The 24952-nt window shown below is 41.9% G+C and overlaps 1 protein-coding gene across 23 annotated transcripts in view; it reads right to left on the reverse strand.

The window, feature by feature from the left end:
- The window catches only part of LOC145341066 (disks large homolog 1), a 353734-nt gene that overhangs the window by 91270 nt on the left and 237512 nt on the right, over nt 1–24952 (reverse strand). For all 23 annotated transcript variants that reach the window (XM_080185853.1, XM_080185852.1, XM_080185851.1 and 20 more), the window contains 3 exons: nt 21776–21945; nt 19014–19150; nt 17676–17820 (listed from right to left, as the gene is read on the reverse strand). In XM_080185853.1, the coding sequence (XP_080041979.1) occupies nt 17676–17820; nt 19014–19150; nt 21776–21945 (452 nt within the window). The remainder of the gene's footprint in view (nt 1–17675; nt 17821–19013; nt 19151–21775; nt 21946–24952) is intronic.

Consider the following 24952-nt stretch of genomic DNA (forward strand, 5'->3'; position numbering starts at 1 on the left):
GGCCCCATCCCCATAACCCCATGCATTGACCCCAGCTAGCCCCCCGACATTAAGGGGTACTTTAGCGTGGCCAATCCACCTAACCCGCACATCTTTGGAATGTGGAAGGAACCCAGAGGAAACCCAGAGAAACATGGGAGAACGTGCAAACTCCACACAGACAGTGACCCAAGCCAGGAATCAAACCCGGGTCCTTAGTGCTGTGAGGCAGTGCTAATCACTGTGTTATTCCAATCGATTATTGGGTAATTGCAACTTTCTTTCTTTAACACTGGGAAAAGCAATGCCAATTTCTGTATCTCACCACAAACTGAAAAACCTCTTCCCCAGCTAATGTGAGCTGAGCTTCTGAGCCTCGTACCTACTATTGCAAAAATCTCAAACCTACCTATATCACCTGCCTCAGGCCATCTGCTACTAAAGCTGTCATCCATCTCCACAGTCTCTGAAACCAACTGTTTCGATGTTGTTCAGGTCAGATTTACATCCTGCACACTATAATCTTCAGTTCATCCAGAAAGTTTATCTCTATATCCTTTCCTAAACCAAATGTTACTCATCTCCTTGTTGATCTATGTTGGCTTGCAATACAGTCACAATCAAAATCATCCTCTAGTTTGAATTCCTTTATGGTCTTATTCATAAACAAGCTGCTCCAAGGCTGCCTCCTTCCAAACTCCTTACAACTGTGCATTCAGTTATCTAGGTCCCACACATCGGAATTCCCTCCCTACACACTTCTGCCTCTTTTGCATACCTCATTTCTTTCACAATTTTTGGTCTTCCCCATCTCATATTTGGCTTACTACTCATTATTTTCCAATTATGCTTGTGGAATTGTATAAATTTAACTGCTGAAATTCAGGAACATTTAACCTGGCATCTGTTATAAAACCAGTTCTCACTTTTTGATGCTTTTTAATCACCGACAGGAGCAGATCTGGCTCGTTACGACAAGAGTTTTCCCAAATGTGGGCAGTATAAAGAAGTCTAACACTAAATATTCAAGTGTTCAAGTGTTGGCTGTAGTCAGCTATGGGAAGGTTAAACATAATTACAAAGAACAAATTGTATTTGGTGATGGTTGCAAGACTAAAATATTACCAAGAGGCTTGGAAAACTCTTATAAGCAGTTAGTCATAAATAACTGTTCAACTCACTCCCAGTTAATCATTACTTTATACAAGGTTTACTAATCATTTATAGTCAGGTATATATAGAATCTAAAATATAATGTGTTAAAACTGTGGATGTTTTGGCAATGAGACTAAGATTCAAAGATATTCGCATAACTAAACAGAATTTGGAATTATTGCTGTATTTCATTTTAATTAGTCCCAAATAAAGTAGTTTTGTCATCACATAATTGAACAATTATCCTAATATACTCTTACTCACCCAGCAGATTAACTAGTATCAAGAATACCAGAGGAAACATTTTGATTTGACAGCTGAAACTCTGAACTCTCATCAATTTCACAATGTTGACATAAATTTAAAAATTTCAAGTTTCTGTAAAGGGCCAGTGTGATTAACACTAATTAACGTGGGCATCATTTCCCTTTCACGGGATAACTTTACCAATAGATTACATTTCTTCAAAGCTATTTTAACAGATCCCACTATACACAGTGTTAATTGGTTCTAGAGCAAGTACTGTGGGATAATGGACATGGGGAGAGCATAGCAAGTGTGTGGGTAGAAGGGCAGAGTTTAATGTAGGGGGCCTGAAAGGGGTGGGTGAAAAGATGGTATGGGGGTGGATGGAAGGGTAGAGCTTGGCATAGGAAGCATGAGGGGGAAAAATGAGGATGGATGGAAAAGTAGAACATGGCATTGGCAGCATGAGGGGACAGTGGGCAGGTGGGGTCATGAGGTGGTATGGATGGGGCATGGGACAAGTATTGATGGTGATGTGGGTGTGAGGGCGTGGGTGTTTTTTCACTGGGCAAAGTCTATTGGCACCAAGATGAGCCATTCAACTCCTGTGGTTGCCCCTGCATTCCTACCTGGGTTGGCTCCATCTTGCACCTGGCTCCCAGAAATGAAGATCCCTCTTTTATGGGCAACATTGAGCCAGGAATTTTTCTTCTTTGAAGTAATTTACAGGATGTGGGCATCACTAGCGGGGCCAGCATTTATTGCCCATCCCTAATTGCTTTCCATTTCAGAAGGCATTTGCGAAACAGCCACCTGACTCCATTTACCCTGTCTAGGTTTTCTCTTATCCACCTTTGTTTATTCTGGAATCTGGTTAAAAAACTGACATTGTACGGAGTGTGCAACTAAACATTGTGACAATCACCACAGAAACATAGAAAAACTACAGCACAATACAGGCCCTTCAGCCCACAAAGTCGTGCTGAACATGTCCCTACACGAGTTATGACAGCTTTTAGACCAAATTTCCCAATCAGCTCATATTATTTGCAATGGTTATAAAGCAATTACAGACAGAGGCATGCCCATGTCATTAAGGATCTAAACGTTACCATGTAAAATTCAAAACCATAGTGAAATTTGACAGAATGCCATCGTTAGTCCCAGTGCTAAATTTAATGAATTGGGATTTGAGAAGCTGTCTATATATAAAGATCACTTGAGGTTTGTCACAACAGCTGTTAAGTCTCACTAGGTTACTAAGAAGGTCCCTGATTAAGAATGAGAATGTATGAAATTTTATGTTTCATAAGAACATATATTTAAATGCATTTTAAAAGAAGGCCTTGCATGAAAAAAACTGAAAGGTTTGGTTTCTTTGATTTGTAATTACTTGTAGAAATAATAATTGTGGATTCCACCACTGCTGTCACTTTTTTATGAAAGCAAAATATAGCATTGTCATTCAGTAGCCTGAAACAATTTCCAAAGTCAGGAGCTATACTGGGAGCTGTCAGCCTGGCTGGTCTGAAAGGCCCTGTTCAATATTTAGATGGAAAATGTACATTAAATTAACGCATCTCATTCTTTAGTGTTGAAATGTCATCCTTGACTCTTATGTTTGCAGACTTTGTAATTTGGCAATCAATCTGAAACAGCAACCTTCTACAAATTGGAATTATAATTCGAGACCAAGGTAGGGAACCTTTTGTGCAACATGAGTAAACACAAAATAGTTGATTTTTTCCCCCAGAAATATTTCTGCAAGCTTCGAATAATTCAGCCATTTGTCTCCCCAGCAAGAAGTGCTTTGCCTGATTGAAGCAAGCACATTTTCTGCAACTTGTCTGGTGACATGGGTTAATGAATTGATTTGCAATATGCTGAATCGTTATTAGGCTGGGCTTCATTTTATTTAATTTTGAATCTAAAACATCTTTCGGCCTGTTCCAGTTAATTAATAAACGTTTGCAGCAAAAATCATGATTTATATATTGAGGATAAATTTCAAATTTATTAACCCTCATTGAATAAAACACATGCAATTCAAATATCAAATGTGTCTTTGACTCCTAAATTGAAGGTAGTGCTGCACTTGTACAAATCTCGAGTTATACTTTTGAAAGGCTTTGCTATGGCTATGTTTTGAGAAGGTACAAAGTAACTTATCATTTGAACTGAAATCCTTGTCTGACAAGCCTACCTATTTGTTTCACGTTATTCATTAATGGAAACATTTAGCACCGCATTGAATTTCGACATATCCTGAGTACTTACATTACTGCTGTCCAGTGGTAAGGAAATGGAAGAGAGAAATATTTTCTACTTCCAGAAACAAATGTGTGAAATTACATTTTAAATATTAATATGATTAAAATAAAAACAAATGGGGTTGCTATCAGAACGAAGAACTTAATGTTTTTGTTAGTAAAGGTCACCTATTCTAGCAGAGCACACTCAATTATTTATAATTACCATCAGTAAATTGAAAGGCTACTCAGCTGTATAGTTGTTCGTAGTGTGTAAAGGTTTCACAACAAAACTAGCAGGATTCAGTAATTGCAATCCATTGAATTGGTTACTGGCTAACAAAGGCAGCCACCTTCAAGATTCAATTGATCGTAGATCAATGGTATTGCAAATATTAATCTTATCTTTCAATGGCTGTGGGTGTTGTTGACTGGCCATCATTTATTGACTATCCCCAAGGTACTGGTGAGCCACTACCTTGAACTGCTCCATGTGCCGTCAGTGTACCCACAGTGCTGTTAGGGAGTCCCAGAATTTTGATCCAGTGACAGAAATACATCACTGTTCCTTTACTAAGTCAGAATGGTGTATAGCTTGGGAAGAAACTTGCAGGTAGTGGCATTCCCATGCATCTCCTCACCTCGTCTTTCGAGGTGGTAGAAAGTCACTGAAGCAGTTGAGCATGGTTAGGGATGGGACACTACCCTGAGGAACTCTTGCAGTGATGTCCCCAGACTGAGATGACTGATCACCAACAACTGCAGCCATCTTCCTTTTTGCCAGGTACAATTTCTATCAGTGGAGAATTCTCCCAGATTCTCATTGACTCCAGTTATGCCATACTCGAGGGCAGTCATTTCCACTTCATCCTGAGTTCAAGTATTTTGGCCACGTGTATTCAGATCAAGGCTGTAACGAGGTCAGGAGTTCAGCAGTCCTGTTCAGTGAGCAGGTTACTGCTGAGTAAGTGCAGTTCAATAAACAGTTGACAATCTCTTCCATCAGTTTACTGATGATAGAAAATAGACTGATAGGGCAGTAACTGGCCAGGTTGGACTTCTCCAGCTTTACGAATACTGGAGCAATTTTCCACATGACTGGTTTGATGCCAATGTTGTTGCTGCACTGGAACAGCTTGGCTAGATGCAAGGCTAATTCTGGACACATGACCTTCAGTACAATTGCCATAATATCAGGGATAATGTTGCCGTATCCGGTTCCTTCACTATCACTTGGTATCACATGGAGTGAATCTAATTGGCTGAAGACTGGCATCTGTTGGGGAATTTAAGGGGAAGCAGGGATGTATTAGCCACTCAGCACTTTGGGCCAAAAATCGTTACTAATATGTCTTTTGCAGGGATGTGCAGCAATCCCCAATGATTAAGAATGGGGATATTTGTGACACCTCCTCTTCCAGTGAGTTGCTTTAATTGTCCATCATTCCCAACTGGGTGTGGCAGGACTTCTAAACTCAGATCTGATCTGTTGGATTTGGAATTGCTTAGCTGTCTTTGCATGTTGCTTCTGCTGTTTGGTATGCAAACAGTCCTTTGTGTGGCTTAACAAGACTGACATCCTATTTTAGATATGCTTGGTGCTGCCCCAGCATGCCCTCCTGTAATCTTTACTGAACTAAGGTTGATCCCTGCGCTTGGTGGTAATGGAAAGTGGGGGATACACCTGGCCATGTTATAGATTGCAGTTGAACACAATGCTGCTGATGGCTCAGAGTCTCATGGATACCGATAGGCTGCTAGATCTGTTCGAAATCTCTCATTTAACACAGTGGTGCTGCTGCTGCCACACAACACGATGACAGGTATTTTCAATTTTCTTTATTCATTCAAGGTACATGGGCTTTGCTGACTGGGCCAGAATTTATTGCCTGTCCCAAATTTCCCCTTGAGAAGGTGGTAGTGAGCTGCCTTTGTGAATTGCTACAGTCCATGTGATGTAGGTACACCCACAGTGTTGTTAGGGAGTCAGCTCCAGTGACAGTGACGGAACAGCAATATATTTAAAGTCACAACTGAGTGTGACTTGGAGGGAAATCTCCAGATGGTGGTATTCCTATGTATCTGCTACCCATGTCCTTCTAGGTGATAGTGATCTTGGGGTTGGAAGGTGCTGGCTAAGCAATCTTGGTGAGTTCCTGCAGTGTATCTTGTAGATGGTCACAAAGATCACTTTGCGGATGAGATGCCAGTCAAGCAGGCTGATTTGTCCTGGATGGTGTCCAACTTCTTGAATGTTGTTGGAGTTGTACGCATTCAGACAAGGGGAGAATATTCCATCAGACTCCTGGCTTGTAGACAAGCCTTGAGGAGTCAGGTGCCGAGTTATTCGCTGGAAGATTCCTAGACTCTGACCTACTCCTGTAGCTACAGAATTTAGATGGCTGACCCAACGGCAACAGATCAGAGAGAATGAGGTCAAATAGATATTTCCTTCTTATGGCTTCGCTCACCAACTGCCAAGACTGAGTCTTGACGTGGAGATGCCAGCGTTGGACTGGGGTAAACACAGTAAGAAGTCTGACAACACCAGGTTTAAAGTCCAACCGATTTATTTGATAGTGGCCAGAACTCTTCATTCACCTGACAAAGAGGGGAACCTCGAAAGCTTGCGAGTTTACTATCAAATAAATCGGTTGGACTTAAACCTGGTGTTGTCAGACTTCTTACTAAGACTGAGTCTAGCAGTCATGCCCTTCAGGACTTGGCCAGCATGGTTAGTGCCACTCTTCATGATGGATATTGAAGCCTCCAACCCAGAGTATATTTTGTGTCCACACTGCTGCCTAATCATCGGTGGTTGAGGGAATGAGTGTTTGTGAATGGGGTGCAAGTCAAGTGGGCTGTTTTGCCCTGGATGCTATCAAGTTTCTTTCAAGCTGCACTCATCTGGGTAGGGGATTTCATTACACTCCTGACAAATGTCAGGTAGATCATGAACAGGCTTTAGAGAGTCAGTGGGTGAATTACTTACCCTTCAGTGGTTCCTCCAAATGGCATTCAACGTGGAGGGAGGTGGTAATCAACAAGCTTCCTTGCCAATGCCTGACCTGATGCCACAAGATTTCGTGGGGTCTGGAGTCAATGTTGAGGACTCCCAAGGCAATTCCCTCAACGTTGATGGTGGTACCTGAGACAGTGTCTGCAAGGTATCATTCCATCTCAGGCTGTTGCTGGACTAGTGAGTGCTAACTCTCACAATTTTGGCAAAACTCCCAGCTGTTAGTAAGGAGCAGCTTGCAGGGAGAACAGGGCTGGATGCAGTGCATCGTAGGTCAATGCCAGGTACTGCATGCAATTTCATTCATCAACTGTTTTTGTAGCAATCTGATGCAAATGAATGCTTGCTGGGCTATTTCAGAGGGCCATCAAGAGTCAACTATATTGCTGTGGGTCTAGAGTCACATGTAAGCCAGGCCAAGGATGACAGGTTTAGAACATAGAACATAACAGCGCAGAACAGGCCCTTCAGCCCACGATGTTGCGCCGACCAGTTAAAAAAAAACAATGACCCACTAATCTAAACCAATCCCTTTTCGTCCATAAACCTATCCACGGATCTCTTAAACGCCCCCAAACTAGGCGCATTTACAACCGCAGCAGGCAGGGCATTCCAATCCCTCACCACCCTCTGGGTAAAGAACCTACCCCTGACATCCGTCCTATAACTACCCCCCCTTAATTTAAAGCCATGCCCCCTCGTGCTAGCTTTCTCCATCCGAGGAAAAAGGCTATCACTATCCACCCTATCTAAACCTCTAATCATCTTACATGTTTCAATAAGATCCCCTCTTAGCCGCCTTCTTTCTAGCGAAAACAACCCCAAATCCCTCAGTCTCTCCTCATAGGACCTCCCCTCCATACCAGGCAACATCCTGGTAAACCTCCTCTGCACCCTCTCCAAAGCCTCCACATCCTTCCTGTAATGTGGGGACCAGAACTGCACACAGTACTCCAAGTGCGGCCGCACTGGAGTTGTGTACAGTTGCAACATGACGCTGCGGCTCCTAAATTCAATCCCCCTACCAATAAATGCCAAGACACCGTATGCCTTCTTAAAAACCTTATCTACTTGATTCCCAACTTTCAGGGATCTATGTACACACACACCTAGATCCCTCTGTTCATCCACACTATTCAAAGTCCTCCCGTTAGCCCTATACTCAACACATCTGTTATTCCTACCAAAGTGAATCACCTCACACTTCTCCGCATTAAACTCCATCCGCCACCTCTCGGCCCAGCTCTGCAACCTAAGTCTCCCTGCAAACTATGATACCCTTCCTCACAATCTACCACACCTCCGACTTTGGTGTCATCAGCAAATTTACTAATCCACCCAGCTATACCCTCATCCAGATCATTAATAAAAATTACAAACAGCAGTGGCCCCAAAACAGATCCCTGAGGCACACCACTCGTAACCGAACTCCATGACGAATATTTACCATCGTCTGTCTCCTATCTGCTAGCCAATTCCTGATCCAATTTCCTAGACTACCCTCAATCCCATACATCTGCATTTTCTGCAGAAGCCTACCATGGTTTAGTATTAAATGTTTTCTTTTAAAAACTACAACAATGCTTTCATGGTCACTCTTACCAAAAGGTAGCTTCCAATTTCAAATTTATTTAAATTCCACCAGCTGCCATGGTGGGAGTTGAACCCACGTCTCCAGAGCGTTAGTCTGGGCTTCTGGATTATAGTCCAGTGACTAGTCTCCCTCATCCTAGATATAATCAGTGCTGGCATGCAGCATTTCACAATTACTGGTAACAGGGCACCCTTCACGCATCAATATCTTACTGAATTGTCACTGTTACAATGCATTCTTAATTAAGTCAAGGAGGTACATTAGTTGAGACAGTCACAAACAATTAACTGAAATATTATTTTTTTGAGAATTCACCAAGGTTGTTAATGTTGAAATAGCTGCACAATGAACCATGAATTATCTTATTTCAAAATGCGCCTATTTCCCCCATCGTTATTCACAGCACAAGAACATTGAACTACACAATATTGAGAGTTGGTGGCTCCAAGTCTGTCATGCAGTATGGAACCAAGTCAGGAGAAACCCATTAAATTATTACACTAGCATAAAATCAATGTCAAATACAAGATTCAAATGGTGAATTGCACAGCATACCTCTGACTTTTTATTGCATTCTCAGAATGTGGGAGTTGACTGAAGGCTGGCATTTATTATCCATCATTAGCTGGATGCACCCAAGCTTACCAAAGCTAAGCTCGCTTGGCCACTTTAGAAGGCTATTGAGAGCTAACTAGATTGCTTTGGGATTGGAGTGGCATAACAAGCCAGATGATGCAAGGATAGCAGATTTCTCCACATATTCTAACTGCCTTGGTAGATCTGAATTAACTTTCTCTGGATTATTGGTCCAACCTCAGAATGACTAACACAGTAACAGAGGTGTGACTATCAGAAGCACAGCAACTATCTCAGGTGCTCAGTTTGGAGAGAGAATGCAAACAGGGCCGGAGTGGTGGCACAGTGGTTAGCACCACTGCCTCAGAGTTCCAGGGATCTGGGTGCGATTTCCAGCTTGGGTCACTGAAGGGAGTTTGCACATTTTCCCCGTGCCTGTGTGGGCTTCCTCTGGGCGCTCCAGTTTCCCCCCACATACCAGAGATGTGTGGGTTAGGAGCATTGGCCATGCCAAATTGCAGCTTAGTGTCATGGATTGTGTAGTTTGAGGAATTAACAGGGTAAATGTGTGGGATAACGGGGATAGGGCCTCAGTGGGATTGTTGTCGGTACAGGCTCAATGGGCCAAATGACCTCCTTCTGCACAGCTGAGAACAGGGCTCACTGGATTGTACTCTGGAATGGAATCCTTGCCTTCTTATATCCAGGGATGTACATGTCAATTCTGATGTGTAGCAGTGGCTGCCTAACTCAATATTGACAGGAATCAAAGGGGAGAGTTCCTCAGTGTATTAGGACTTCACTTGCGCCTGCAGACCACAAGGACTTGTGCCTCCGTGAATGACACTATGCCTTTTATATAATCTTTTCATTTGGGGAGAGGGAAGAGGAGAATGGCCACCGAAATTCCCATCTCTTTTTTAAAGAGCATCTTGCTTGATCTCAGGACCTATTTAGTTAAGTCTCAATGTTGAATCATAGCAAATGACTCACTGTTTGCATGACAGTCAGGAAAGCTAATCAATGCTTTGTTCATTAAATTGATCCCTGGCTCAGCGCTTTACCACTGCTAATGGCTTTGGTGCTTACTGCCCACAGTCATTGCTAGGTTGGTGATGAATGCTCACATCCAGTTGGTACATGTGACATTCATCACTATTCACATCACACAAACCAAACAACCAGCCAACTTTGCAGTTAAATAGTTTCTGTCCGTTAGTTTTTTTCTCCTGTGCCATTGAAAGATAGACCTTGATACAATACTGATCCGAAAAAAAGTTATCTTTCAACAGAACAATTAAGGCCATGAGGAATAGGAATACAAGGTCACAAGGAACAGAAATATCAGTCGAGCAAGCTGAGCCCCTTATTTAACACAGGCAAAACAAACTTGTTCCTTTCTCTTCTGCTCTGGAACCTTTATACTCCCACTGAATCAGATTTTAAATGAAATAGCATTCACTGCAGCATACGGTGTTGGTACAGGAAGGAATGCAGTTTTTGCTTCAACTATACATATTGCATAGCAGTCAGACACTATAGAATGTTTCACAGATATTTTATGCAGCCTAGTAACATGGGCAGCTTGGTGGCATAGTGGTTAGCACTGCTGCCTCACAGCACCAGGAACCCAAGTTCAATTCCCACCTTGGGTCATTGTCTGTGTGGAAGTTGCATATTGTCAGTGTGGGTTTTCTCCAGTTTCCTCCCACAGACCATAGATGTCCATAGGGTTAGAAGGATTGCCCCTTAGTGTCAGGGGGACTAGCTGGGGCAAATGTATGGAGTTATGGAGATAGGGCCTAGGTGGAATTGTGGTTGATGCAGATTTGATGGGCTGAATGGCCTCCTTCTCCACTCTAGGATTCTATGAGATCTGCCTATGGCCAGTTAGCAGGCAAACTGGCAATTTTTGGCCCCCAAAAGCAGGGAAGGTTAGAGCTGCTTGATTGAAATATTCTCCCATTTTTACATAGAAACATAGACAATAGGAGCACGAGGTGATCGTTTGGCCCTTTGAGCTTGCTTTGCCATTCTTTACAATCATGGCTGATTGGCCAACTCTATAGCCTAATCCTGCTTTCTCCCCATAATCTTTGACCCCATTCGCCTGAAGTGCTACAGTTAGTTGCCTTTTTAATACATTCCATATTTTGGCATCAACTATTTTCTGTAGTAATGCCCTGTTTTTAATTATATTGCTATAGTTATGGGGCTAATTCATGTGTTTTCTTCCATGAGTATATCTGTGTCACGACATACAAATTTTTCTTGTGTGCCAGGCCAAATATGGGAATTTTACAGCTGAGGGGTTAATCGTCTCATTTTTCACTGAGTTAGAGCAGGCACAAACTGTTTTTATACCACTCCCCTACCGTATTCCCTATATCAGTTCTGATTTATCCGCTCCCTTTTTAAAAACTTGGATTCTGCTATCACAATTGTATGACTGGCCTCTCTTGACTATTCTAGCACATTCTGGGCTGGCCTCCCATATTCTACCACTTGTGAACTTGAAGCCATCCAAAAAATGTTTCTGCCCTTGTCCTTACTCACACCAAAACTTCCATTCAACCATCACTCTTGTGCTTGCTAACCTACACTGGCTCCTGTTTAAAAATCAACCCAATTTTAAAATTCTCATCCATTTTTTAAAAAAAATTCATTCCATACCTTGGTCCCTAACTACCTTTGCAATCTCCTCCACCTCAACAATCCGGAGATACCAACACTTCCCTCTAATTCTGGCCTCTTGAGCAAGGTGGATTTTACACACTCCACCATGCCTTCAACTGCCAAGGCTCTGAATTCTGGAATTTTCAGCCTAAACCTCAGTTCCTCACGTTTCCCTTACGACATGCGGTGAGCTTCGTTCATCTGATCTAGTATTTTTCATCATGTTAAAAAAAAGAACATATAAAATAGGTATAGGAGTAGGCCATTTCAGCCCTTTGAGCCTGTACCACCATTCCACATGATCATAGCTGATCATGTATTCTCAGTATCCCATTCTCACTTTCCCTCCGTACCCATTGATCTTTTTAGCTATTAGGCCCAGCTCCCTCTTGAACATAGCTAATGAACTGGCTGCAACAGGTTTCTGTGATAGAGAATTCTGCAGGTTCACAATCCTGAGTGAAGACATTCTCCCTCATCTCAGTCCTGAATGGCTTTCCCCTTATTCTTAGACTGTGACCCCTAGATCTGGACTTCCCCAACACTGGGAACATTCTTGCCGCATCTCGCCAGTCCAGTCCCATTGGGATTTTATTTGTTTCCACGAAATCTATTAAAGGGAGGTTATTGTTTATGCCTCCTAATGACCAACTCTAACCAGAAATATTTCCCACGGACACCATCCTTTAAAATGGCTCTACTTGCAACATTCACTCTTATAATGTTGAGCTCTTGTGTCCAAGCTCCTCCAAACCATTTCTGCCCAAGTTTTTCCAATTTCTTTTTGTAACAAAACCCCCTCATTCTTATCATCCTAACAAATCTCTTCTGCTCTCCTCCCATTACTTTAAAATTCTTTTACAATTTTCAAAAATGGCAGACCACATTCTAGCTGTGGTTTAACCAATGACGTGTTCAGGACTTGCACTGGCAGCTTTTGTATTTACTACCCCTAGTTACAAACCTAATGGCCTCATTATTTCTAAAGATTTGAATACTACTTCAACGCCCTTTTTGAAATTTTATCATTTGTCATACATTTTCACTTTTCTTGCTTCCAAAAAACATCAGCTCACATTTCAGTTAAATGTCGTCTGCCTGCTTAAAACATAAACCACTTCATGCCCTCCTCAAAGTGACTTATTTTTGTCTGCAAACTTTGATACCGTGATATTGTGATCTTCCACCCAAGTCCGCATCAGTATTTTATACATGAGTTTGAGAACAGCAACATTGATGAGGAACATCACCTTAGAAACGGATACTATTATACTTGCATGCACAAAATTAAGTTTAACTTTGATTCCATAGTTTGTGTACAACAGCCAATATTCACAATCCAATGTTCAGGAATAGATGGGAGGAGTGTCACCACCAGCCAGCACTCACAGGGTTAAGGTAATACTAATTGCCATTATCTTAGAATTTTTATTAAAATCTGAACTAAATTGAAGACAGAAGCATAATCTGAACATGTCTAATGTCCCTTAGTTTGAAAGTCCAACACCTTCCACCCCTAAATGATACAACATTGCACATTTTTGACTCTGTCTGAATATTGTGTCAAAAAGCATTATAGGAAGAGAAACTGAAAACTCCCTGGTCTCTTAACAAGCCTGTGTAACCATTTCAACTTTGATAATGGCGGCTGGGAGAAAACTCCAATAGGGCTTGAAATTTGCTTTAGTGTCCTCTCAATTGCCCTTTGTCAGGCGAAAGCAGCAACAATCAATAAAATCCATTTGCGGCTAATGAAGATATTTAAAAGCTTGCCACAGCTATGAATTGAGATTTGATAAAAATAGTTGCCTTGTATTTCCAAATAATGCCAACTTGCTTGTGTGTTTTATTTGTACTGTACCATCTTCTATTAGATGTACTTTTTAAAAACATTAAAGCATCAAAGTTTAATAATGCGGAATGCATATTTCCATAGAGCGAAGACCTCACTTTATTTATATTAAATATTTATATATAGACAGACAGACATGGCTTCTCAAAATTAAAAAATAAACTGGACAAAAGACAAAGCCATGCCTGCTCTTAACTCTGAACAAAGGGATTTTCTGGCAATAACCAAGCTGACATTTCATTATCTCTGAGGAGGTGACAATAATCCTAGATCTACAGAGATCAAATTCAAAAGGAATTATACAAAGGACATCTACATTTCCGAAGCCAGGCCTGGTCAACAGAGACTACCAATCTTAGAACAAAGCACCCTATACTTTTCCTTTCTAATTCTTAATGCTGTAATATTAACAATTTCAAGAATCCAGGGAAAGGAATATATACACATGCATTGTCAAAGCCGAAGTGAACAGATAGGAGTGCAAATGACGTGAATTCCTAGCTGGAGGAACCAATAAGCCTGTCTTGCTGTATTGCTAATTAGCCTGCGCTTTCCAGCTAGTAGGCAGCAGTCCAGGTTTGAATACTTGCTTCCCATCTATTGTTTCTATTCAAATTCCTGAGCCAGCATCTACGAAACTAATTCAGTTCTTTGTGCCTGTCCCATCTCAGAAATCATCTCTGTCAGAAATGTGAATTATCCAGCATCGGTCTTCAACCTGCTGACTGCTGTGAAAGAGTACACTATTGGACTTTGATTCTGCACTCAAGCGAAACAATAATTCTTCGCTGTGGCCATTTCTTTTTCTATCCCTCTTTCATCGTTTGACTAACTGGGGGTTATGCAGTCACACGCCAGCTTCTGTGATTTTCGTGTGTGCAAATAAACTAACCCTCTGAGTTTACTCTCTCTCAAGTTTGCTCTGGGGTTATTAAAAGATATTGGATCACACCAAAACTGAGGGGTTGGGAAAAAGGCCACTACACACAAAGGAGAATTTCAAAATAACCTGTTTACAGATGGGTGATGAGGGGAAAAATCCGGGCTATTTAAATTAAATACCACCACCCCCACCCCAAAAGAATTATATGGTCACTTGAATCTTAAACATCTGGATTTTCATCCATAATTTTCTTTAAAGTGAGCCAAAATCCAAGATATTTTTAAATTACTTTCCTTCACTTAAGTGAATGTCTAGATTGCTTCTACAGCATTAAAACACTAACCTATATAATTAAGTCCACATTTCCCCACATGGGTCATTCTTGTTCCTGACCTGGCTCTAGGAGACACCCTGTTCACTTTCTTCTGGGGGAACAGTGGAGGAAGTGGAAAGGAGACAAAAAGGAAACTAAGCAAGCCATCAATCTTGTGCACATGTAAAAAGTGATATTCAGGAAAATTTTGGAATGAAATTTTGCCAGCTCCTTAGACTGGGAATAAGGCTACACAAGAACAATGTAAAAACGGAAGAATAATACATTGATATCAAGGCTGGCGATTTTAATCTGTATCCCTTAATCAGTATTTGATGTTGTTAGGTCATTACACATGACATCACAGCTCCACCTTAAATAAATTTCACGCTTTCAAAGCTGACCATCTATTAACAAGTTGATAGATTTGTCATGGCTATAATCGGGGTGTCACTGACCTCAGGGTCGCATTTGATTTTATGTTTAGGATTGTTCAAGTTGTCAGGCCTGAAGTTAATCGGGATTTGTTCATTGTTTTTTAATTAAACACTGGCACATTTGATTATCACATGGCTAAAGATGTATTGCTGATCCAATTAAGAAAGCGCATAGCTCTTGGACCAAAAGAAGAAACACTCCAAGTAATTTGGCAGGCAGGATTAATGCAGCAAAAGAAATAGCTTCATCAAAGTAAATTCCATTTAAACACTGCTCTTAAATGATAGCGTATATCAAACATGACACAAAATATAGTTCAGTGCAAAAGGCCGGAAGCATTTTCTGTTTAAGGGATGGGCAGATGTTAAAAACTGCAGCCAGTTTTCTGGACCTCATTTCTGCTTCAGTGCTGGATAGCAAAAGTAGACGAGGAATGAGGTGATTTTGACCATGGACAACTAACAAGGCTCGAGACACTCCTGGCACAAGCCTATCTTTTGGTTGGATCTTCCTCTTGGAAAACAACCAAGTTGCATAAGAACATAACATAAGAACATAAGAAATAGGAGCAGGAGTAGGCCATCTGGCCCTTCGAGCCTGCCCCGCCATTCAATAAGATCATGGCTGATCTGTCGTGGCTCAGTTCCACTTTCCCGCCCTCTCCCCATAACCCTTAATCCCCTCTCTTATCAAAAACCCATCAACCCGCTTCTTAAAAATATTTAGCGAGGCAGCCTCCACCACTTCAACGGGCAGAGAATTCCAGAGATTCACCACCCTTTGAGTGAAGAAGTTCCTCCTCAACTCCGTTCTGAACCGCCCCCCCTTTATCTTGAGGCTGTGCCCCCTAGTCCTACTGTCTTTTTTGAGCGGGAAGAGTCTTTCCACCTCTATCCTATCCATCCCATTCATCATCTTATACGTCTCAATGAGATCTCCCCTCATTCTTCTAAACTCTAACGAGTACAAGCCTAGTTTATTCAGCCTCTCCTCATAGCTCAACCCCCTCAACTCCGGTATCAGCCTAGTAAACCTCCTCTGCACTCCCTCCAGGGCCAAAATATCCTTGCGCAGGTGCGGCGCCCAAAACTGCACACAGTACTCCAGCTGCGGCCTCACCAATGCCCTATACAGCTGCAGCAAGACCTCCCTACTTTTATATTCAATCCCCCTGCTGAATTCTTCAGATACTCCAAGACCAAGGTCCAGAAAAGATCCAAGCACCTGAAGAAACTTGGGGGAGCTTTTCAATAAAAAGCCCATTCACCTACCTATTTAACTTTAGAAGGCCAATGAGGCTCAGCGACTGTTCCAACAGGAAAAAATGAGCATGAGGCTGGGGTGAGGTTGACAATTGGGTATCATGGTTTCTGGCCAGTGCTAGCTCTATTCAAGCCCCAAAAGAAATGCAGCATTGCAAGTTGGATCTCGGTACATTGAGCACTTTAGGGAGGACCAGTGGACTGGTTTGTGATGTGGAGCAATGCCGACAGTGTGGGTTCAATTCGCATACTGGCTGAGGTCATTCAGCAAGGCCCCACCTTCTCAACCCTGCCCTTCCCCTGAGGTATGGTGATCCTTGGGTTAAATCAGCACCAATCAATTCTCCCCCTCAATGAGGAGATCAGCATATGGTGTGTGACTATGGCAACTTTTACTATACATTTGAGGTCCAGTGATTCCTTGGTGGATAAAGTAAACAATTTCTAGCCCAAAACAGTGATTCATATTGGTGTACAGCTTCCTTCATTGTGGAAACCACAACAAAAATTGCCTTATGAACTAATCACTAAATAGCATTGTTAAATTATTTCAGTCATGTTACAGTGATAAAAACTTCTCATTCTCCCCAGGAGTAACATTAACAGGTCACTTAAGAGTTTGATATCATCATAGTTAAACACATGATTGCAGCAGGCAAGTGTTAATGAAAAATCAATGAAACAGATCGCATCATCTTTCTGGGAGTTTTTCATGTTATACTTTTTAAGGAGTGTAAAGCTGATATGGCTTGAATTTGGGTCAGCAAACATGCATTTTTTTTCTTTCTATACCATTACCCAAGAAATTGGTCTTTGCAATGCTGTTCTGGAGGAAGGCAGGCTTTGAATAAAAGATGTTGTGCTTCAATGAAAGATATTTTGGATAATCCCTGCTTCCTTTCAAGGTACTGCAGTTGAGGATAACGGTATGCAAAATCTAGAACCTTGGTTTAGAACTGAAAAAAATTGCTCCAACATTGGGCATTTTTCAATGGTGCAATTTCAGTTAAATTTCTGACCTCTCACTGGTGGGACAGAAGAGATGCATGGCTTCTAATGGGGTAAGTGCTGAGTGTTAGCCTGGAACCACAAATTCAGTGCAGCATGGGACTAGGCAAGATTATGTAGCATTCACAATCATGAGGCAGTAAAGGTTAAGGGGAGGCACTTCTCCGATTTCCCTTTTTAATCCATGAGCATATCCTGCTTTACAATGAGGGGAACCAATGAATGTGAATGTGAAAAGCTTCATAAAATAACATTAACCGATGCAAGACTGTAGATGTTCCACTTTATAACTAAATAGTTTATTTTGGATACCGACTTACCGATGCTTCACACATGTTCTAAAATACACAATTTAAAGACATTCTTAAAGGGTTAAGTTCCAGTCTTGCAATCACTTTGTAAAGCAATTTGTGAGACAGACTTACAATTGGTGATGTCTGGTGGTGCATATCCATCATTCATATACATGCTGGTGGGTTTTGCAACCTTCAAATATACAACTTCTGCTGTGTTTTTCAAAGCAGTTACTGCATCTTCGTGGCTAACTTCATCTAGACTGGCTGTGTTAACCTGAAACACAAAAAATATATTTTATTTGTTCTTGGGATGAGGCCAGAATTTGCACCGAATCACTACAGGCCTTGCAGTGAAGCTATACCTGCTCAAAAATAACGAGCACATCATCAGGAAATTGAGGGGTGGATACCTGATGTGACTCACGATATCAAAACCTACACATGCTGAAAGTGTCGCCAGTTCAATAACATATGCCAGTTAAATGGAAGTCAGCTAATATGAGTAATTAATAGCATATTTGCTTTTAATGCAGAACAAATCCTTGCCAACTCAATCAGCTCAGCAGTAAATCAGGAAATAAATTTAGCAGCCTTAATCTGTTTTATTAGAATTCCAAAGAAGATGATTAACATTATTTGAAAGATCTGAACAGACAAGTACAGAAAGAGTGTGGGGGTATAGTAGTAGTACTAGTAGTAGTGGTAGAGGGAGGATGGAAGGAGAACGCGCCGAGAGGGGGAGGGGGAGAATGGGAAGCCTATTTGAGAGGGGAGGTGGTGGAATTCCCCAACACCACTTGCCAAGTCAATCCATTTGTTGTTGTATTGGATTGATATTGACAATTGCGAGATGCAACTTTTGTTCTTTCCAAAAGGCTACTCGTCATGATTGTAGAATCCAAATGTCAAGAAAGAGTGAAGAGGAGTTTTATCTACATAATGAAAATTCTCAGGACTAACCTATCAATCTAGTAAAAGTCAGCTCTTTCATTGCTTCCAGTCTTTCTTGGCAAGCCATTTGCTGGCAGCCTCAAATAAATAGACCAATTATACAATGGGTTCATATAACACTTTAGATTTTAAAAAATCTTCATTGTAACATAATGTATGTAACCTGAAGCAGCAAACTGAATGGTCAGAATCTTCATAAATTAGTGGTCTATGAATCTCAAGGGAATAACTGGTTACCATATTTTTCATCGCTACAATGAATGCAATACTAATGGCTGCAATACTAAAACTCTCCAAGTAGCAACAACCAAATGAAGCTCGCTCAATAAGGTACTCAATGAGAAACCTTTCAACTAAAATTCCTCTTGAAGAAGTGATTGCCGTTATCCTGATTACGTTCTTGCAATACTGAGACACAAGTGTTGGACTGTTTAAATTTAGTCCATTGCACCAAATTTTGTAACACAGACTTGTTAAGTTTTGGCAAGAGCATTGAAAAGTGTACTTGAAACTTACCGCCAGAATCTTGTCTCCAATCTGTAGTCGGCCATCTTTGTGCGCTGCTCCTCCTTCAATAATTTTGGTTACATAGATGCTGTTATCGCCAGGAATATGTTGATTTCCAACACCTCCAGCTATACTGAACCCAAGACCTTTTTGAAGCGGGTGGGGGGGGGGGGGGGGGGGCACAAAACAAATATATTTAGAACGACAAGGTACAATTCATATTTCAATTCAACTGGGTGTGGGGTTGGGTGACTGGGAGAATTCTACTCACATAAAACCACAGGGCACGTGTCAACCAAGCATGCTAATGAACTCTGATTCTCAACGTATTCATTCAATGATTTATTCCACCAATCTACTACATTTATAGTGGAGTAGAAACTGATGGGTTTGCAGATATGCATCACATAGAATCCCTACAGTGCACAAGGAAGCCATTCAGTCCATTAAACCTGCACTGACAACAACCCCACCCAGTCCACATTCTCACAATGCCATGTATTTAACCTGCTAATCCACCTGATATTAAGGGTCAATTTTAGCATAACCAATCAACCTAACCTGTACACCTTTGTCTGTGGGAGGAAACCGGAGCAACTGAGGGAAACCCACACAGACATGGAGAGAACTCTGCACAGGCAGACAGGCACCCAAGGTTGGAAATTGAACTCGGGTCCCTGGCGCTGTAAGACAGCAGTTCCAGCCACTGTGCCACCATGCCGCCCATGCATTTCACATTCTGTATGTCTGCTAAATAAACAGTGTGCTTTAATATGCTCTTAGGGAGATAAGTATCACTTGATGAAATGTGCTTGTATTCCAACAAAGTGCCATATAAAAAAGCCAGCATACCAGGTCCAGCAATCTGCAAAATGGAAGTGCCTTGCACCAAAACACAGATTTTACTGAGGAACAGCACAGGGAGCTAAAAGGGAATATGCTGTATTTTAAGTGGTTTGGTCTTGACAAACAAATGGAAACAAGAAAAAGAGTCACAAATAAAAAGCTATTAAGGAAAACAATGTAATCTAATTTCTGCAAGCCAAAAGTTCAGGATATCTATTGCAAAAATGTCCAGAACTAAAGCACAGGAGATGCAAATCAAAATGGAAAGATTGTTGCTTCTATTTCTTAATGTATGAGGAACCAGATTTGTTTTCATGCAGGTTAAGCAAATCTATATTGCACACTTCAGCTCAGATTCATTTCTCAATAGTATCATCTTTAGCTACATCTTCAGTGACTGAAAGGTGATCACAAGTCATTCTCAATGAACTGTCAATACTACACGGCATCTGCAGATTTTTGATACCAGTTATACATAAAACAGAACTGGCCAAAGCAAGGGTATTTGTAACTATCATTAAGAATTTAGAGTGCTCACCTGGAACCAGTGTAACTGGCAATTATTCCAATAAACAAGACCATGTAACTAGGACGTAAAATGTACAGAACCAGAAAATATAGCCGGCTGTTCCCAAAACTAACTCTCATTCACCTTTTTCCTCAAAATCTATCCAATTCTTCCTTAAATACGTACACACTATCTGCCTCCAATGGGTTGCCTATTTTACACATCTACTACCTTTTGCATAAAGTATATATTTTTAAATCCTCGGAAGAGAAATGCATATCCAAGTTTACAGTGGCGCTAAGTTAGAGACACAACAAACTCTGTATTGGAGGCCGAAGCTCAAAGGTCAAGCTAAGTCAATCAAAATAACAGCTGATGGAATTCAACACAATTCGAGTGAGAAGCTGTTTACTTGAGATCTGGGAAAAAAATATCAAAATATTTTCTAAATTGTAAGGTAAAGGGATTTAGGTGTTTAACTGACAAGCCACTAAAAGCTAACGGACTGTTTGGTCTTTAGTTCAGGGGAGCTAGTTGAAGAAGTGATGTTGCACTTGTATAAAGCCTTTGTGTAAGATCCCTCTGGAAAGCATTCAGTTTTGGACAGAATCCCAGGAAAGAGGTATTAAGTAAGGAAGAGTACAATGCAGATGTGCCAGAACAAGACTGAGGTATATGTAGTTCAAGGATGAGGACAGGCTGAATTGCTTTCATGGGAATTGTGAAGATTAAGGGTTGATGTAATAAAATAAATTGCTAAGATAGTTTATGGTGGGAGAGGCTGCAGATGCTAGGTCAAGTGAAATTGACAAAATTCAAATCAATCGATTTTTTTTGTTTACAGGGCAGGGACATCAAGGAATATGGAACGAGACTGCATGAATGTCATTGAGGTTCAGATTACCCATGAAATGACTGATTGGTTTACTCCTACATTGCCATTCTAAACTTGAGCATGTTGGAGAGTTTATGATAATCAGCTGTCACTTTCCCTTTAAGGATCCTGAATACATGACAACATCCCCCCAAATCTTTGTATCTCAGGAAAGCAAAACAGAGGCCCTCCTCATACCTACTTCAAAAACTCTGAAGCATCAGTTTGACTGAATGGCTTGCAGAGTCTCCAATGCCTTACTCTCCTTCTGTCATATGCAAGAGGAATTATACACAGCAATTCCCTACTACACATCTTCTGTACTGATCTGTCACTTCCTTCTAGGGTTTGTACTTTGACTATGCATCCCATACGCCTGTACGTGGGAGATTTTTAATGGAGGTGAAGAGAAAAATCAGGCTGGCGTAGAAGAAAAACACAATCATATTTATCTAATTTATAAACAATGACAATCTTTCCAGCCAACATTTGCAATCAGTGAAAAGTGCGTAAAAAAATTTTTGTACTTGATGTAGAACTTACCTTTTGGCCCTTTAATAAGTTTGATTTCTAAGATCTTTTCTGTGACTGGCTTCCTTCTCCGCACGTATAATCTCACGATCGATCCAGCCTCTTTTAAAGCTTCTACTGCTTTGCTATGAGTTACTTCCCTTACATCTACATCATTTACCCGAAGAATGCAGTCATTAACCCTAGAACAAAAAAGATTTGATATTCAAATCATCTTCAAGCTGAAGGATTTTCAAAGAAACAAAACTGCAAGGAAACATTTAATGAAAACTGGCTTCTCCTGGGAAAAAAAATGTCAGACTTGTATTTTGATTTTGCACAGGCAATTTATTTCCATTATTTTAATTTCTGCCTCCATTTGCCGTGCTGTTCTATTCTTTCTTTCTCCCACGCACCAGAGCTGGAGACTTGTTTTACAAGTTGTTTGACTCAGTATTTCTTTACAATTTTGGCCGAGGGCTCCTTTTTCTGATGAAGGAACATAAGAAATAGGAGCAGGAGTAGGCCATCTAGCCGTTCGAGCCTGCCCCAACATTCAATAAGATCATGGCTGATCTGAAGTGGCTCAGTTCCACTTTCCCGCTTTCTCCCCATAACCCTTAATTCCCTTGCCTACCAAAAATCTATCTACCCACGTCTTAAATATATTTAGCGAGGTAGCCTCCACCACTTCAACGGGCAGAGAATTCCAGAGATTCACCACCCTTTGAGTGAAGAAGTTCCTCCTCAACTCTGTTCTAAACTGCAACCGCCCCCCCTCCTACTCCCCCCAATCTTGAGGCTGTGCCCTCTAGTCCTGCTGTCCTTTCTGAGCAGGAAGAACCTCTCCACCTCTACCCTATCCATCCCTTTCATCATCTTATATGTCTCAATAAGATCCCCCCTCATCCTTCTAAACGCTAACAAGTATAAGCCCAGTCTATTCAGCCTCTCTTCATAGTTCAACCCCCTCAACTCTGGTATCAGCCTAGTGAACCTCCTCTGCACTCCCTCCAAGGCCAAAATATCCTTGCGCAGGTGCGACGCCCAAAACTGCACACAGTACTCCAGCTGTGGCCTCACCAGTGCCCTGTACAGTTGCAGCAAGACCTCCCTACTTTTATATTCAATACCCCTCACTATAAAGACCAGCATCCCATTTGCCTTCCTAACCACCTGCTGCACCTGTAGGCTGGGTTTTTGCGACTCATGCACAAGGACCCCCAGGTCCCTCTGCACCGTAGCATGCTGCAGCTTTTCGCCCTGTAAGTAGAGGTCCTTCCTACTATTATTCCTGCCAAAGTGGATAACCTCACTTGCCAACATTGTATTCCATCTGCCAGGTCCTCGCCCACTCGCTCAGCCTATCTAGATCCCTCTGCAGACTTTCTACACCCTCCACACAATTTGCTGTTCCGCTTATCTTTGTGTCATCAGCAAATTTCGACACCTTACACTCGGCTCCCTCCTCCAGATCATCTATATAAATGGTAAATAGCTGAGGCCCCAGCACCGACCCCTGGGGCACTCCACTAGTCACCAACCACCAATCCGAATAGCACCCATTGACACCCACTCTCTGTCTCCTATTTGACAGCCAATCCCCTATCCACGCTAACACCTTACCCCCAACTCCATGCCCCCTAACCTTCTGTAACAACCTTTTGTGCGGCACCTTATCAAATGCCTTCTGAAAATCGAGAAACACCACATCCACTGGTTCCCTCCATCCACCACACTAGACACATCCTCATAGAATTCCAATAGATTCGTCAGACACTACTTCCCCTTAACGAATCCGTGCTGTGTCTGCTCTATCAAACAATTCTTCTCAAGGTGCCTTGCTATTTCCTCTTTGATGACGGATTCAAGCATTTTTCCTACAACAGATGTTAAACTCACCAGCCTATGATTCCGTGCCTTTTGCCTGCTACCTTTTTTAAACAGCGGCGTAACAGTAGCCGTTTTCCAATCTTCCGGCACTTCCCTGGAATCCAGCGAGGTTTGGAAAATAATCACTAAGGCATCCACTATCACCTCCGCCATTTCCTTCAGAATCCTGGGATGCATTCCATCCGGTCCTGGGGACTTGTCCACCCTCAGTCCCACTAGTCTGTTGAGCACTACCTCTCTAGTGACAATCATCTAGACTCAAAACGTTGAACTCTGTTCTCTCGCCACAGATGCTGTCAGACCTGCTGAGATTTCCCAGCAACTTGTGTGTGTGTGAGAGAACTGAATTTCATGTATTGCTGTGCCCGGAGATACTGGAGCAGCAGTTGAAGTTTTGGATTATTAATAGGGTATGGTCATTATTTTTCAGGCTAGCATCCAACCCAGTTATGATTATCTCTCACAAATCTGGTGTTGGATTTTTGCAACCGGGGAGACATTAGCCTAGTGATATTATTGCCAGACTAAGAACATAAAAACATAAGCAGTAGGAGCAGGAGTAGGCCATCTAGCCGTTCGAGCCTGCCCCACCATTCAATAAGATCATGGCTGATCTGTTGTGGCTCAGTTCCACATTCCCGCCCTCTCCCCATAACCCTTAATCCCCTCGCTTATCAAAAACCCATCAACCCGCGTCTTAAAAATATTTAGCGAGGCAGCCTCCACCACCTCAATGGGCAGAGAATTCCAGAGATTCACCACCCTTTGAGTGAAGAAGTTCCTCCTCAACTCCGTTCTAAACCGCCCCCCCCTTTATCTTGAGGCTGTGCCCCCTAGTCCTACTGTCCTTTCTGAGCGGGAAGAGTCTCTCCACCTCTATCCTATCCATCCCATTCATCATCTTATACGTCTCAATGAGATCTCCCCTCATTCTTCTAAACTCTAACGAGTACAAGCCTAGTTTATTCAGCCTCTCCTCATAGCTCAACCCCCTCAACTCCGGTATCAGCCTAGTAAACCTCCTCTGCACTCCCTCCAAGGCCAAAATATCCTTGCGTAAGTACGGCGCCCAAAACTGCACACAGTACTCCAGCTGTGGCCTCACCAATGCCCTGTACAGCTGCAGCAAGGCCTCCCTACTTTTATATTCAATCCCCCTCACTATGAAGGCCAGCATCCCATTCGCCTTCCTGACCACCTGCTGCACCTGCAGGCTGGGTTTTTGCGACTCATGCACAAGGACCCCGAGGTCCCTCTGCACCTTCGCCTGCTGCAGTTTTTCGCCACGTAAGTAATAGTCCTTCCAATCATTATTCC

This window comes from Carcharhinus amblyrhynchos, chromosome 3 (assembly GCF_965287045.1).
Source record: "Carcharhinus amblyrhynchos chromosome 3, sCarAmb.v2.hapA, whole genome shotgun sequence".
Taxonomy (NCBI): domain Eukaryota; kingdom Metazoa; phylum Chordata; class Chondrichthyes; order Carcharhiniformes; family Carcharhinidae; genus Carcharhinus; species Carcharhinus amblyrhynchos.